At 43.9% G+C, this 16,592-nt stretch overlaps 2 protein-coding genes across 4 annotated transcripts; one reads left to right on the top strand and one right to left on the bottom strand.

Moving 5' to 3' along the window:
* Window positions 1-440: 440 nt before the first annotated feature.
* LOC140419420 (uncharacterized) lies at window positions 441-6,907 on the bottom strand. Of its 2 annotated transcripts, XM_072503301.1 has the most exons (3): window positions 6,810-6,842; window positions 5,639-5,717; window positions 441-1,933 (listed from the first exon to the last, which is right to left on the bottom strand). In XM_072503301.1, the coding sequence occupies exon 3, from the start codon at window positions 1,580-1,582 to the stop codon at window positions 665-667; it is 918 nt and encodes a 305-aa protein (XP_072359402.1). In that variant the 5' UTR covers window positions 1,583-1,933; window positions 5,639-5,717; window positions 6,810-6,842; the 3' UTR covers window positions 441-664. The 2 variants fall into 2 exon arrangements, with proteins under 2 accessions (XP_072359402.1, XP_072359401.1); XM_072503300.1 differs by lacking the exon at window positions 5,639-5,717 and having other exon boundaries at window positions 6,810-6,907.
* Window positions 6,650-14,989, top strand: LOC140419421 (uncharacterized). 2 transcript variants are annotated; one of them, XM_072503302.1, is made up of 2 exons: window positions 6,650-6,811; window positions 8,088-14,989. In XM_072503302.1, the coding sequence occupies exon 2, from the start codon at window positions 8,458-8,460 to the stop codon at window positions 9,301-9,303; it is 846 nt and encodes a 281-aa protein (XP_072359403.1). In that variant the 5' UTR covers window positions 6,650-6,811; window positions 8,088-8,457; the 3' UTR covers window positions 9,304-14,989. The 2 variants fall into 2 exon arrangements, with proteins under 2 accessions (XP_072359403.1, XP_072359404.1); XM_072503303.1 differs by having other exon boundaries at window positions 6,656-6,714.
* Window positions 14,990-16,592: the final 1,603 nt, after the last annotated feature.

Genomic DNA, 16,592 nt, shown 5'->3' with positions numbered 1-16,592 from the left:
CCGGCTGATCCAATAAACACTTGGCACCCCTTCAGTTACCTTGTGTCAAATAGTTCAAATTCTCATTTTGGAAATGGAGTAAGGGGGTTTCCTTTTTAAATAAATTAACAGAAACATCCTATTTATAGATTCCAATTTAAAAGACTTAATATGTACTCAGTCTTTGGTATTTGTGCTACCTTACCTACGAAAATAAGTAAACTAAAAAAATATTCAACACAAATACTGATGATGATGTGATTACGTGACTACATCACTTAATAAAGGAGTTAGTGAGAGTGGAAAAGGTGACCATGGAAACCAAACATTAACTCCTGAAAATCAAAGAGCATCTCTCGAGAAAATCTCAAGAAGAGCCATTGAAAAAATATATTTTGCGCCCTGGAGTAGGATCTTTCAGACACTGAATTGTAGATTTTACACCAAAGATTGATTTAGAATTGAAGCAAAAGTTCATAAATTTATTCAAAACAGGTTTCTGCTGAGAGGTCTTGAATTAAGAAGAAAGATCACAGATGGTGCTTTTAAAAATAGACACTGTCGCCCCCACAATAAATGCCATTTTCAGCAGATTAAATTCCAGCACTTTTGGGGTTAACATCAGCAGAAAATATTGTCAGACTGTCAATACTAAACAACAGCAGAATCCAACCCCTGCTGTCATTTATGAACTTGCTGATGTCTCTGGAGGCATCGTGACTGAGTGAATCCCTTCCCACACACAGCGGTTGAATTGTCTCTTAGTGTGAGTGTGTTGGTGTGTCAGCAAGTTGAAAGACTTTGTGAATCCCTTCCCACACACTGAGCAGGTAAACGGTTTCTCCCCAGTGTGAGTGCGCTGGTGAGCAGTGAGGTTGGACGACCGATTGAATCCCTTCCCACACACGGAGCATGTGAATGGTCTCTCCGCAGTGTGAGTGTGTTGGTGAGCAGTGAGGTTGGATGACTGCCTGAAACTCTTTCCACAGGAGGTGCAGCCGAATGGTTTCTCTTCAGTGTGAATTCGCTGGTGTCTCAGAAGGGTGGGTAAAACTGTGAATCCCTTCCCACACACAAAGCAAGTAAACGGTCTCTCCCCAGTATGGAGCCGCTGGTGTACAATGAGGGAGGATGCCTGTCTGAAACTCTTTCCACAGGAAGTGCAGCTGAATGGTTTCTCCTTAATGTGAACTCGCTGGTGTGACAGCAAGTGGGATGATCCGGTGAATCCCTTCCCACACACAGAGCAGGTGAATGGCCGCTCACCTCTATGAACACGCTGGTGTGACAGCAGGTGGAATGACTGAGTGAATCCCTTCCCACAGTCGGAGCAGGCGAACGGCCTCTCCCCAGTGTGAGTGCGTTGGTGTACAGTGAGTGCTGAAGAATGCCTGAACCTCTTTCCACAGGAGGTGCAGATGAATAGCTTTTCCTCAGTGTGAATCCGCTGGTGAGACCAAAGGCCAGATGACTGAATGAATCCCTCCCCACACACAGAGCAGGTGAATGGCCTCTCCCCAGTGTGACTGCGCCGATGGTTTTCCAGCAGGGAAGGGTAACTGAATCCCTTCCCACAGTCCTCACATTTCCATGGTTTCTCCATGGTGCCAGTGTCCTTGTGTCTCTCCAAGGTGGATGATTGGTTGAAGTCTTGTCTACACACAGAACATGTGCACTGTCTCTCCTCACTGTGAAGGTCGTGATGTTTCTTCAGGCTGTGTAACTGGTTAGAGCTTTCCTCGGTCAGTTCACTGGAACACTCTCACTCGGGTGTGTTTGTCTTGATATCTTTCCAGTCACACTGATGTTTAAAATTGTTTCTCACAGACAAAAGAGACAAAAGTTTCTCCTTCAACATTCAAAGTCTGAGGATTTTCAGGTCCTGATGAATTGAGTGACTGTCAGATGATGTTTGGTTTCTGTCTCACATCTGTAAATCCTCCTTTCCAATATCCTGTAAAAGGAATTTACAAACGTCATCACTGTCAGTGGAGCATATAAATTCAGAATAGACAATATACCATTATTTCCTCTCTCGTTCTCCCAAAGCTGTAAATTCCCGTCCCACACACTCTCCCTCCTCCCCGGGCTGAAATCCAAACCCATCTCACCATCTGCACCATTTCTTTCCTCCACTCCCAGTTTTCTCCCTCCCTCTCCTCTGCCTGGGTTCAGTTCTCCAGCTCCTGTCTGCAGACTGACAATAAAACCAATTATTTTCTTTGTCAATTATTCTTTTTGTCTACTGTGTACGTACTGTGTATGTTCCTTGGCCACAGAAAAAATACTTTCCACTGTATTTCGGTACATGTGACAATCAATCAATCAGCCGTGTGCACCATCTACAAGATGCACTGCAGTAACTCACCAAGGTTCCTGAGACAGCACCTTCCAAACCCACAACCACTACCATCTAGAAGGACATGAGCAACAGACACCGGGAACCCCATCACCTGGAGGTTCACCAAGTCATTCAGCACCCTGACATTGAAATATATCACCGCTCCTTCACTGTCGCTGGGGCAACATCCTGGAACTACGTCCCTGACAGCACAGTGGGTGTACCTACACCTCAAGGACAGCAGCGGTTCAAGAAGGCAACTCACCATCACCTTCTGATGGGAAACTAGGAATGGGTAATAAAAGCTGGCCGAGCCAGCGACGCCCACATCCCGTAAAAAATTGAATAAAGAAATATATATCTGCTGCTCCTGTCCTAGATGGTAGTGGCTGCATGCCTGAGTGTGTGTGTCTGTTTGTGTGGGTGTGTCAGTCAGTGTGTACGGGGAGTGTCTGGTGTGTTCTTGATGTAAGGGTACCTGCTGATTATGTCCTTCTATATGGGAGTGGTTGTTGGTTTGGAAGGTGCTGCCCAAGGAGCCTTGGTGATTTCCCGCAGTGCATCTTGTAGATGGTACACCCACTGCTACTACCGTGCGTCAGTGGTGGAGGGAGTGAATGTTTGTGGAAGGCGTGCCAATCAAGTGTGCTGCCTTATCCTGGATGGTGTTGAGCTTCTTGAGTGTTGTTGGAGCTGCACTCATCCAGGTAAGTGGTGAGCATTCCATCACACTCCTGCATTGTACCTTGTAGATGGTGGACAGGCTTTTGGGGAGTCAGGAGGTGAGTTACTCACCACAGAATTCCTATCTTTTTTTTTCTAATTTAGAGTACCCAATTATTTTTTCCAATTAAGGGGCTATTTAGCGTGGCCAATTCACCTACACTGCACATTTTTGGGTTGTGGGGACGAAACCCACGCAGACACGGGGACAATGTGCAAACTCCACATGGACAGTGACCCAGAGCCGGGATCGAACCTGGGACCTCAGTGCCGTGAGGCAGCTGTGTTAACCACAAGGCCACCGTGCTGCCCGAATTCCTATCTTCTGACCTGCTCTTGTAGCCACAGTATTTATATGGCTAGTCCAGTTCAGTTTCAGGTCAATGGTAACCCACCCCCCGTGGGGGATTCAGTGATGGTAATGCCATTGCATGTCAAGGGGTGATGGTTAGTATGTCTCTTATTGGAGATGGCACTTGTGTGGCACACATGTTACTTGGCACTAGTTAGCCCAAGCCTGGGTATTTTGTCTGACATCCCAAAACATTTCATGGGAGAGGCTATCAATCATCATTTAACACCGGAAGGATTTTATCGAGCAGATGTGACCAAAACAACTGGTCAAAGAAGTAGGAATTAAGGAGTATCCAAAGGAGGAAAATGAGGTGGAGATATTTAGGGAAGGAATTCCAGAGTTTACTGACTCTCCTAACAGTGGAAACGTTTTCTTCCGATCTACCTGCAGAAACCTCTCATCATTTTGATCACCAGCAATAAATTTCCCTCGAACCTTCTCTGTGTAAGGGAGGAAATCCCAACTTCTCCAGTCTGTCCATAAAACTGAAATCCCTCAACCTTGATACCGTTCTGGTAAATCTCCCCTGCTCCCTGTCTGAGACATTGGCCTCCTTTCTAAATTGTGCTCCCCACAACTGGTCACGAGAACTGTCAACTTAAGAAAACTGTCATTATTCTGAACGTTGCTTTATTAATTTAAAGAAATTAACATATCTTGTTAGCTGTGTTTCCTTTAACAGAATCGACAAATTCATCGACAGAAAATCAAGATACAGCACAAGATTGGTTCAGTTATATATTTAATAAGTTATTGTATTTGATATTTTAAAATAAATGTTTAAAATTAGCCTGGAAATTAAAACTTCAAACAATGTGGAAGCTGGTTTTAAAAAAAAAAAACAACAATCTTTGATTAAAAGCCAAAAGAACATATCGTTCAAAGAAATTTGATAACGGGAATTTGGCAGCAATCCAACTTTTACTCCCAGTCCATTTGAGTGACAAAAAAAAAGTTTAAAGATGCGAATGGCATCATTCCAAGCTATACGCCTCTTTTTGTCTCTGTAAGAAAATTAACCCTTTCAACAAGCTTTTGTGCATAATCCAGAGGATGTCCATTTTGATAATCATTTTACCATTTATTACTAGATCATATGTTCAACTTTTATTGTATAATAATTTTACATGAAGTTATTATTAATTATCAATGTGATCAAATTTGATTAACTTATTAATTATAATTATTTTGAAATGCCTGTTGCAATGTTAATTCCATTTTATTGCTTAAAACTGCAATGATTCTTTGCGCTTTTACCTATCCTATCGCATTAATGATGTATTTTAATCTTTTCTGATATATCTCAATTTTTCGATTTATCAAAGGGCCGACTGTAGAAGCCAGGTATTTCAAATACAACGAGTATAGGTAAAAGATAGCTGTTTAAGCATAAATGTTGAGCCCCAGTTTTAAATACCCATTTATACAGCATAATTCACTTTTACTGAATTCCGTTGTTCTGGCAAATGCATATTTTCAAAGACAGTGTGACATTAAAACAGCACAGTTGCAAGATAATTTGACACTGCTTGTGCTAATTGTCAAGGCCAAGGGATTGAATACACAGCAACATGAAGGCACCATTGTTCACAATGCAGATAACAGCTAGGTCAGAAAAGCTGATGTTGCACATTGAAGATGGACGGCTTGCCATCAAATCAAATGTGTTTGAGTCTAACCCAAACCAATTAGGATTATATTGGGGTGTAATTAGACGACTTACGACAGATATGAAAGTGTATAACTGAAAAGTTTCTCCCCGCCATTTTAGGTTTTGTTTTAGTGTTTAGTTTTTAGGTAATTGTCTTTGGGGGTTCTGTCAGTCTACCAGTCTGTGTCAGTGATGTTAGTCCACTTTTGACTTTGAGTTTGAGTTTAGCTGAAGATTAGCTTTCTCTCTCTCTTTATGTTTCATTGCCAGACTTTGACCTTTTAAAAGTTACTTTTGAGCTGTCTGCCTAAGCAAAGAAAGATAATGTCTGTAATTCTCTGAAAGCTTCGAAATGTCTACGAATTGCCTTTTAAATGACTTTCAAATTGTAATCAAGCGACTACAAATAAAACAATTCTTTTTGGCACCTGAGGAGTTTATACTGCAAATTTCTGCTGAGTTCCAGTATTCGCAAAGTGCTACTGATAACCGAATAGCAGAGATGATATAAATTCCTTCAACTATACACAGTCGAATAATACAAGGAATCAAACAACTTAACACAGTCTACAAATAGTACAAATCTTACAACTTGTCGTATTGCGCCAGGACTTGATTCATCAACTAAGCTTCCCCCAAACTTGGCGTAGTTCGACAGGTTAAGATCCCTATAAATTAAAGATTCCTTCAGTGTGAAAGGTTCTACATCAGCACAACAGAATCTCAGACTGTTACAGCGCAGGAGGCCATTCGGCCCCTTGTGTCTGCACTGTCTCTCTGAATGAGCCTTTCACCCAGTGCCGTTCTCCTGCTTTCTCCCTGTAACACTGCACATTGTTTAAGAAGGTATAGATTTTGAACCAAATATTAAATTGGGATTGATATTCAAAGTTAAAATTTTTACTGCAGAAACAGCTTCAGCTGGGAGTCTGAATGAAGAGGAAAGATCCCATGCAGCGGTTCTTCAAGGTTCACTGCAGGCCCAGCCGTTCAGGAACCTTGCATCATATTCAGTCGGGGCAGGGGGGGCTCAATTGGGATTGGCGGCACTGGGGGGGGGGGGGGGGGGGTGCGGTCCAGGATGCGCGAGCGCCCAAAGGGGATACTACTTTTGCGGTCCGGGTCCGCGGGCGTAGTCTGCCATGAAGCACGGTGAGGCCGCTGCTGGCCTCACCCTGCGCATGCGCGGCCACGGACCCAGCAATGCTCCGTGACATATCAGAAGCTGGAGATGAGAGCTATATGCTGCCTCCCTGCTAGCCCCCGCATCCGCCTCCCCCGGAGCAGGGAATCGGTGGCTGTTTTGTGCCAGTTTTCGTGGGGTAAAACACCCCCGTTTTCACGCCTGAGTGGGGACTTGGTCCAGCCCAATACTTTTCATTGTACATTTGTTCTGGTTTATAATTGAGGGCCTGCTCACTTGCATTTATATATAATTTTTATCCTACCCACCCAATCTTCACAACATAGCAAACAAAAATCACTATTCACGAATTGGGATGATCAATGGCGTGTTCATTACCCGGCATTCCCCGCGGTGGTGAATGTCCCCTCTCGACACTGCAGGACAGCAGTGCGCAGGCGCATTGCCTGGGAGTAGTTGGAGCATGCGTGGTGTGTGATGGCGCCTGTGAAAGAGACGCTTCTTTGTCTCAAGGGCAGCGGGTAAGGATGGGGAATCCGGAGCAAGCGATAGAGCCGGCTCTGGAGGGATAAAATGTTTAAACAGCGTGTGAAGACCCTAAACCAGGAATACGTACCTGTAAGTCCTGCGCTTGCAGCTTCGGATCTTTTTCCCCATAACAGGCCCAGTTTAACGGCCGCCATCTTGATTCAAATGGAGCGGTGCGCATGCGCGTGTGTACGGTGACGTCAAATGGGCAGGGCTTCATAGTCTGTTCCAGGCCAAGTCCTAGTGCCCGAAAAAACGTTCTTCACGGGCTGCAGTCTCTCTGAGCTTGATTAATTTGTCAAGTGAAAAGGATGGTCTCATTCCTAATGTTCTCAATTAAAGGGCTGGTTTCCCCAGGAGATGGCTGACATTTCAGGGTCAGTAAATTAATATTGGGCAGTGATATCTAATGCAGCGGCACGGTCGCACAGTGGTTAGCACTGTTGCTTCACATCGCCAGGGACCTGGTTCGATTCCCACTTGGGTCACTGTCTGAGTGAAGTCTGCACGTTCTCCCTGTGTCTGCATGGTTTCCTCCGGGTGCTCCGGTTTCCTCCCACAAGTCCCGAAGGACTTGCTGTTAGGTAATCTGGAGATTCAGAATTCTCCCTGTGTTCCCGAACAGGCGCCGGAATGTGGCAACTAGGGGCTTTTCACAGTAACTTCATTGCAGTGTTAATGTCAGCCTACTTGTGACAATAATAAAGAATATGACGTTCTGATGGTTAGTCTTTGGATTTCTCTACCACAGGGAGCAGCAAAGTCTGGGGGGGTCATTGAATATGTTCAAACATGGTATCGACAGATATGATGGACAATGGAGTTAAGGGTTATGGGGTTCAGGCAGGAAAATAGAGAGAAATCTGAAGCTGAGGAGGGATTTTTTCACTCGAGGATGTGGTGACGCTTTGGAATTCTCTACCCCAGAGGAATGTGGAGCCTCAGTCATTAAGTATGTTCAAGACAAATATTGACAGGTTTCTAGATATTGAAGATATCGAGGGATATGGGGACCGTGTGGGGAAAATGGTGCTGAGGTCGATCGGCCAAGGATCTCATTGAATGGTTGAGCATACTCGGTGGGCCGAATGGCCAACTCTTACTCCTATTATAATCTCTGTGTCCTGGTCAGGAAGCAGTGAGCTGAGCTTGGATCTATCAATCAACATGAATCCGCACCTTCAGGAGAATTGGGAGGGTAAATATAAGATACAGCAGAGTGAGAATGGAGGGAGATTGTGTGGGATGGAGATTTACAGATTTTGGAGAACGAGAGAGGAAATAAGATTCCAAAGGAACTAGAATTGTCTGTTCTGAATTTCTATCCTGTATTAACAATGATGACTTTTGTTAATTGTTTTTAAAGAATATTGAAAGAGGAGGAATTATAGACCGAAATCTCAAACATCACGTCTCGATGTGACAAACTCACTCCATTCCTTCTGATCTGAATATCATCGGGTTCTGGATATCATCGGCGAGAAGGAGAAATGTTTGTCCGATCTGTCAGCTTCAAAAGATTTTAAACGTGAGTGTGACTGGAAAAACACCAAGACCCACAAAATACACACCCGAGTGAGAGAGTTCCAGTGAACTGTGAAACAAGCTTCAACCAGATATACAGCCTGAAAAAACATCACACCATTCAGAGTGAGGAGAGACTGTGCACATGTTCTGTGTGTAGACAAGGCTTCCACTGATTGTCCAATCTGGAGAGACACGAGGAGACCCAAAACATGGAGAAACCGTGGAAATGTGGGGACTGTGGGAAGGGATTCAGAGTCCCATCTAAGCTGGAGATTCATCAACGCATTCACACTGGGGAGAGACCGTTCCCCTGCTCTAAGTGTGGGAAAGGATTCACTCAGTTATCTAACCTTCAGGCACACCAGCGAGTTCACACTGGGGAGAGGCCATTCACCTGCTCTCAGTGTGGGAAGGGATTTACACAGTTATCAAGTCTGCAGTCACACCAGCGAGTTCACACTGGGGAGAGGCCATTCACCTGCTCTCAGTGTGGGAAGGGATTCACACAATTATTCAATCTGCAGACACACCAGCGAACTCACACTGGGGAGAAGCCATTCACCTGCTCTCAGTGTGGGAAGGGATTCATTGATTCATCCAACCTGCGGACACACCAGCGGGTTCACACTGGGGAGAGGCCATTCACCTGCTCTCAGTGTGGGAAGGGATTCCGTGATTTATCCAGTCTGCGGAGACATCAGCAAGTTCACACTGGGGAGAGGCCATTCACCTGCTCTCAGTGTGGGAAGGGATTCAGTGATTTATCCAATCTGCTGAGACACCAGCGAGTTCACACTGGGGAGAGGCCATTCATCTGCTCTCAGTGTGGGCAGGGATTCACTTGGTTATCCAGTCTGCAGACACACCAGCGAGGTCACAGTGGGGAGAGGCCATTCACGTGCTCTCAGTGTGGGAAGGGATTCAGTGATTTATCCAGTCTGCGGAGACATCAGCGAGTTCACACTGGGGAGAGGCCGTTCATCTGCTTTCAGTGTGGGAAGGGATTCACACAGTTATTCAATCTGCAGACACACCAGCGAGTTCACCTACTCTAAGTGTGGGAAACGATTTATTGATTCATCCCCCTGCTGAAACATCAGCGAGTTCACACTGGGGAGAGGCCATTCACCTGCTTTCAGTGTGGGAAGGGATTCCGTGCTTTATCCAGTCTGCAGAAACATCAGCGAGTTCACACTGGGGAGAGACCATTACCTGCTCCCTCTGTGGGAAGGGATTACATAGAAACATAGAAAATAGGAGCAGGAAGAGACAATGTGGCCCTTTGCGCCTGCTCCGTCATTCATTATGATCATGGCTTATCATCCAACTCAATAGCTTAATCCCGCTTTCCCCTCCATATCCTTTGATCCCGGTCGCCCGAAGTGCTATTTCTAACTGCTTCTTGAAAACATATTGGCCTCAACTATTTCCTGGTGATAAGAATTTCCACAGACTAACTACTCTCTGGTTGAAGAAATGTCTCCTCATCTCTGTCTAAGTGGTCTACTCCGTATCCTCAGATTGCGACCTCTGGTTCCCACCATCAGGAAAATCTTTCTTGCATCTACCCTGTCAAGTCCTGTTAGAATATTATAGGTTTCTATGAGATCCCCCATTCTTCTGAACTCCAGCGAATACAATTCTAACTGATTCAATCTCTCATACGTCAGTCCCATCATCCCAGGAATCAGTCTGGTAAACCTTCGCTGCACTCCCTCTAGAGCAAGAACATCCTTCCTCAGATAAGGAGACCAAAACTGCACACAATATTCCAGGTATGGCCTCAACAAGGCCCTGTAAATTGAAGCAAGATATTCCTGCTCCTGGACTCGAGTTCGCTCGTAATGAAGGCTAGCATACCATTTGCCATCTTTATCGCCTGCTGTAGCTGCATGTTTACCTTCAGTGACTGGTACTTTACATTTTATTAAAAATCATTAGTATATCTTGTGAATATCTGGGGTCCTAGCACCGATCTCTGCGGTACCCCACTAGTCACTGCCTGCCAATTTGAAAAAGACCCATTAATTCCTACTCTTTGTTTCCTGTCTGCCAACCAGCTTTTTATCCATCTCAATACACTACCCCTAATCCCATGTGCTTTAATTTTACACGCTAATATCTTATGCGAGACTTTGGTCAAAAGCCATCTGAAAGTCCAAATATACCACATCCACTGGCTCCCCCTCATCAACTCTACCAGTTATACCCTCGAAGAATTCCAGTCAATTTGTCAAGCATGATTTCCCCTTCATAAATCCATGCTTTGACTCTGTCCGATCCTGCCACTGGTTTCTAAGTTTTCTTGGGCTGCACGGTAGCACAGTGGTTAACACTGTTGCTTCACGGTACCAGGGTCCCAGGTTTGGTTCCCAGCTTGGGTCACTGTCTGTGCGTAGTCTGCTTGCTCTCCCCGTGTCTGTGTGGGTTTCCTCTGGGCGTTCCGGTTTCCTCCCACAAGTCCCAAAAGATGTGCTGTTAGTTGAATTGGACATTCTGAATTCTCCCTCTATTTACCCAAACAGGCGCCGGAATGTGGAGACTCGGGGCTTTTCACAGTAACTTTATTGCAGTGTTACAAAGAACAAAGAAATGTACAGCACAGGAACAGGCCCTTCGGCCCTCCAAGCCCGTGCCGACCATGCTGCCCGACTAAACTACAATCTTCTACACTTCCTGGGTCCGTATCCTTCTATTCCCATCCTATTCATGTATTTGTCAAGATGCCCCTTAAATGTCCCTATCGTCCCTGCTTCCACCACCTCCTCCGGTAGCGAGTTCCAGGCACCCACTACCCTCTGCGTAAAAAAACTTGCCTCGTACATCTACTCTAAACCTTGCCCCTCTCACCTTAAACCTATGCCCCCTAGTAATTGACCCCTCTACCCTGGGGAAAAGCCTCTGACTATCCACTCTGTCTATGCCCCTCATAATTTTGTATACCTCTATCAGGTCTCCCCTCAACCTCCTTCGTTCCAGTGAGAACAAACCGAGTTTATTCAACCGCTCCTCATAGCTAATGCCCTCCATACCAGGCAACATTCTGGTAAATCACTTCTGCACCCTCTCTAAAGCCTCCACATCCTTCTGGTAGTGTGGCGACCAGAATTGAACACTATACTCCAAGTGTGGCCTAACTAAGGTTCTATACAATGTAAGCCGACTTGTGGCAGTAAAGATTATTATTATAAGGGCTTTGCAATACAATCTTTGATAATGGATTCTAGAATTTTCCCCACGGCCTATAATTCCCTGTTTTGTCTCGAGCTCCCTTTTTAAATAGTGGAGTTACAGAAGCCACCCTCCAATCTGCAGTGTTCCAGAGTCTAGAGAATCCTGGAAATTGACCACCAATGCATCCACTATTTCTAGAGCCACTTCTTTAAGTATTTTGGGTTGCACATTATCAGGCCTTGGAGATTTGTCAGCCTTCAATCCCATCAATTTCCCCAACATCATTTCTCTCCTAATATTGATCTCCTTCAGTTCCTCCCTCTCACTAAATCCTGTGTTCCCCAACATTTCTGGTATTTGATTTGTGTCCTCATTTGTGAAGACAGAACCAAAGTATGTATTTATTTGCTCAGCCATTTCTTTGTCTCCTGTTATACATTCCCCTGTTTCTGACTAAGGAACCTACATTTGTGTTCACCAATCTTTTTCTCTTCACATTCCTATAGAAACTTTTTCAATCAGCCTAATTTCCTGTTTTATGCCATTCCCAACATCACCACTGCAGTTTGAATGAAATGAAAATCGCTTATTGTCACAAGTAGACATCAAATGAAGTTACTGTGAAAAGCCCTAGTCACCACATTCCGGCACCTGTTCGGGGAGGCTGGTATGGGAATTGAACCCGCCCTGCCTTGGTCTGCTTTAAAAGCCAGCTATTTAGCCCTGCGCTAAACCAGCCCCAATTTGGGAGTCTATATATGATGCCACTAACTATTTTACCCCTTGGGTGTTTCTGAGCTCTACCCCTACAGATTCCACATTGTTGGAGCTAATATCCTTCCTCACTATTGCAGTAATTTCCTCTTTAACCAGCACTACACTTCCTGGGTCCGTATCTCCTATTCTTTCTCGCTCATGTATGTATCTAGCTTTACGTTCAATGTATTCATGCTGTTCACCTCAACCACTCGCTGTGGTAACGAGTTCCACATTCTCACCACTAGCTGGGTAAAGAGGTTTCTACTGAAATTCTTATTGGATTATTGAATCCCTTTATAATCTTAAAGATAACATCAGGTCACCCATCAGTCCTCTCTTTTCCAGAAAAAAGCAGCCTGAGCCTTTCCTGGGTGTTAAATGCTCTCAGTTCTGTATATTATGGATCTTTGTTACACCTTATCCCATGCCTCTATTTCCTTGTTGAAAATGTAGATCACCATTGATTTTTTTTCTGTGAAAAAAAAAATTGTAGAGTACCCAATAAATTTTTTCCAATTAAGGGGAAATTTAGCGTGGCCAATCCACCTAACCTGCACATCTTTGGGTTGTGGGGGCGAAACCCACGCAAACATGGGGGGAGTGTGCAAATTCCACACGGACAGTAACCCAGAGCTGGGATTGAACCTGGGACCTCAGGGCCGTGAAGCTTCAGGACTAACCCACTGCGCCACCGTGCTGCCCTAAGATCACCAATGTTGTCAGTGCTCCCAGTGTAATCTAACCATCGTTCTAAACAAGTTGGACATTTCCTCCGTGCTTTTCAATTCTATCCCTCTAGAATGGAACCCTAGACATGGGCCCCACACTATAAGAAAGCTGCGAAGTTCTTCGAGAGGCTGGACAGGACATTTACAATAATAATCTTTATTAGTGTCACAAGTAGGCTTCCATTAACACTGCAATGAAGTTACTGTGAAAACCCCGTCGTCGCCACACTCTGGCACCTTTTCGGGTACACAGAGGGAGAATTCAGAATGTCCAATTCACCTAACCTGCACATCATTCGGGACTTTTGGGAGGAAAGCCACGCAGACACGGGGAGAACGTGCAGACTCCCAAAACAGGAATTGAGCCTGGGCCCCTGCTGCTGTGAAGCAACAGTGCTAACCATTGTGTCAGAATGGCACCAGGGATTAGGGACTCCTGTTAGTTGGAGTGACTGGAGCAGCTGAATTTTTCTCCTGAGATCACAGCACCTGGAGGGTGGGGAATGAGGTCATCCATGTTGGATCTCTGTGGAGCAAACCAGTCTGTCCATTGCCCCGTTCTATCCCCGAATCCCTGTTGGTTTCTTTCTCTCAGTACCTGTCCAATTTCCTATTGAAATCTTCCATCATCTCTGAATCTCCTACCCTCAGGCAGTAGGTTCCAGGTCGTTTTCACTTGCTTTACAGGTACACAATGCTCCTGGAGCACAGAGGAGTCTATTTGGCCCATTTTTCCCGCGTCAGCTCTTTGGACAGCGACCCATTTAATCCCATAGTTCGACAATTTTGTTTTCTTTTTCAAAATGTATCAAATTCCCTTTTGGAAGTTACAGTCCAACATATCCACATAAGGGTCGTTCCAAGAGTCTAATGTAACTCTGTGATAACATGGTCTGTATAGCATTCTGATCATTACCGTACCACGTGTACATTAATAAATCATCATTCTGGCTAAGTCACCAGCAGATCTGTAGAAGCATTGCAAGAATAGATCACAGAACACAACACTAAACATCATATTCTGTCAAGAATATGTGGGTTAGGCATTGGTGTAATGGCATTGTTACTGGGCGAGTAATCCAGAGATCCAGGTTAATGCTCTACTGATCTGGGATCGAATCTGCCTATGACAGATGGTGAAATTGAAATTGAAATGAGGCTCGAGCACCATTTGTAGACCGTGTATTCCAAATCTTAACAACTCGTTTTGTGTTTTGCAACAAATAATTGTGCATATGGTGTGTCTGGGGTTTCACAGAGTGTCAAAATGGTGTCAACGATGTGCTAATTACACAAAATTAAGAGTCCATTTTTATCAATGATTCTGTTGAGGACACCAAATGTAATATATCCTAGTTTGCGGACAAATGTCCATTTCTATAAAACCTCTCACTACCACTGTACCTCAAAGTGTTTTACAGCCAATGGAGTACTTTTGAAACATATTCATTGTTGTAATGTAGGAAACTGTAAGGACAGATGTGTGATCACATTTAGTTTTAAAGTTGTTATTTTCATAGTGTATTCACTGTCATTAGTAACAAGGTCAAGGAAGCCCTTTTACATCTCTAACATGTGGCTTCCAGCAGCCAGATCACCTTCTGTACCTTTTTTATATTAACTATGTATTGATTTCACAGCAAAAAACAATAATTAAATACATGATTATTCAGTCGTGAACATTGATTATCATTAATGAATTGGTGTATTGGGTAATTATTTTGCAAAGACTAGATCTATATTTTAAAAAATAACACGATCAACCAAAATGTTCCAGAAACTGCAGAGCAATCAGAATTTGTTTGAAAAAATAAATTACTCAATAATTTTGAGATGCTACGAGATGTGGTGATAAGCATGTATATAATATTACATGTGCTCAGCAGTGTGACCTCCCACCAGCAGGTGGCGTCAGGCATCAGTCAGGTGACAGCAGAAGGTTGTAAAGCATACACGAGGTCAGTCGCACATAAGGATCGTTCCAAGAGAGTCTAATGTAACTCTGTGATAACTTGGTCTGTATTGCATTCTGATCATTACCTTACCATGTGTACATTAATAAATCATCGTTCTGGCTAAATCACCAGCAGATCTGTAGAATCATTTCAAGAATAGAATCATAGAATTTCCAGTGCAGATGGAGGCCATTTGGCCCATCGAGTCTGCACCGGCTCTTGGAAAGAGCACCCTACCCAGCCCGCACCCCCACCCTATCCCCATAACCCAGTAACCCTACCCAACACTAAGGGACATTTTGGACACTAAGGGCAATTTAGCATGGCCAATCCACCTAACCTGCACATCTTTGGACTGTGGGAGGAAACCGGAGCACCCGGAGGAAACCCACGCACACACGGGGAGAACGTGCAGACTCCGCACAGATAGTGACCCAAGCCGGGAATCGAACCTGGGACCCTGGAGCTGTGAAGCAATTGTGCTAACCACTATGCTACCATGCTGCCCTTAAATAGATCACAGAACACAACATTAGACATCATATTCTGTCAAGAATATGTGGGATAGGCATTGGAGAATTGGTATTGTTACTGGGTGAGTAATCCAGAGACCCAGGTTAATGCTCTGGGTATCTGGAATTGAATCTGCCTATGACAGATGGTGAAATTGAATAAAATTCTCGAATTAAAAGTTTAATGATAACACTGTTGATTGTTGTAAAACCCCGTCTGGTTAACTAATGTCCTTCAGGAAATCTGCCCCCCTTACGTGGTCTGGCCCACACGTGACACCAGATCCACAGCAATGTTGTGGTTGATTTGTAAGTGCCCTCTGAAATAGCCTCACAAGACACGCAGTTCAAGGGCAATTGGAATGAGCAGTAAATGCTGGCCCAACCAGTGATGCCCACCTCCCATGAATGAATAATTTTTAAGAAGACTGTTCAATTTGAAGATGAGTAAGAAACTGTCTCTTGGTTTGGATTTGACTTATTATCGAGGTACAGTGAAAAGTATTGTTCTGCGTACAGTCCAGATCGTTCCATAGATGAAAAAACAAAGTGCGGATCTTGGCAGTTTGCTCAGTTCGCAAAAGAATTTAATGGCTTTGTAGAAGCAGATAAATATTTTAATCACCATTCAGAACACATTTAATGGTAATGTGTGCTCATATAGACAGACACAAACAATTTTGTAACTGAATTAGAGGAAATGAAAGAGATTTCACTGAACCACATTTTTGAAAAATTCGGCCTTCCTGATGGAGAAACAGGAAAAGCCACTCAGGGAGATGAGGAAATCCAGGCTCAGTGTGGATTTGCTGTCACCCCTGAACGGGATTTAGGCTGCGGAATGTTTCATACCCAGAACAAAGAGGGTCAAATATAATAAACTTATCATTCTTTAATCTCCTACCTGTGAAGATATTTGATTGTGTTTAAAAACTGACATGGCCAATCTCAAATGAACTCAACAGAACTTGTATTACCCAATGATTCGATTTATTTTCTTTGTCAGTCATGTTTCCAATTCAATGTTGTATATTTCAGAGAGTCTCAATTTCAGATGAGGACATAAATATCAAATAATATCAAGTTTTGAGTAATGCAATAAATACTGAGTAAAATTGTTTGATGTTTTTCGAAGGAAAGTAAGAATGATGTTATTACTGAATGAGAAGAAATATTTGCTGGACGGACATTTCTACATTTCATAATTCATTTGAAA

The sequence above is a fragment of the Scyliorhinus torazame genome, chromosome 5, assembly GCF_047496885.1.
Source record: "Scyliorhinus torazame isolate Kashiwa2021f chromosome 5, sScyTor2.1, whole genome shotgun sequence".
NCBI classification, from domain to species: Eukaryota; Metazoa; Chordata; class Chondrichthyes; order Carcharhiniformes; family Scyliorhinidae; genus Scyliorhinus; species Scyliorhinus torazame.
This window is presented reverse-complemented; position numbering and strand designations above follow the sequence as displayed.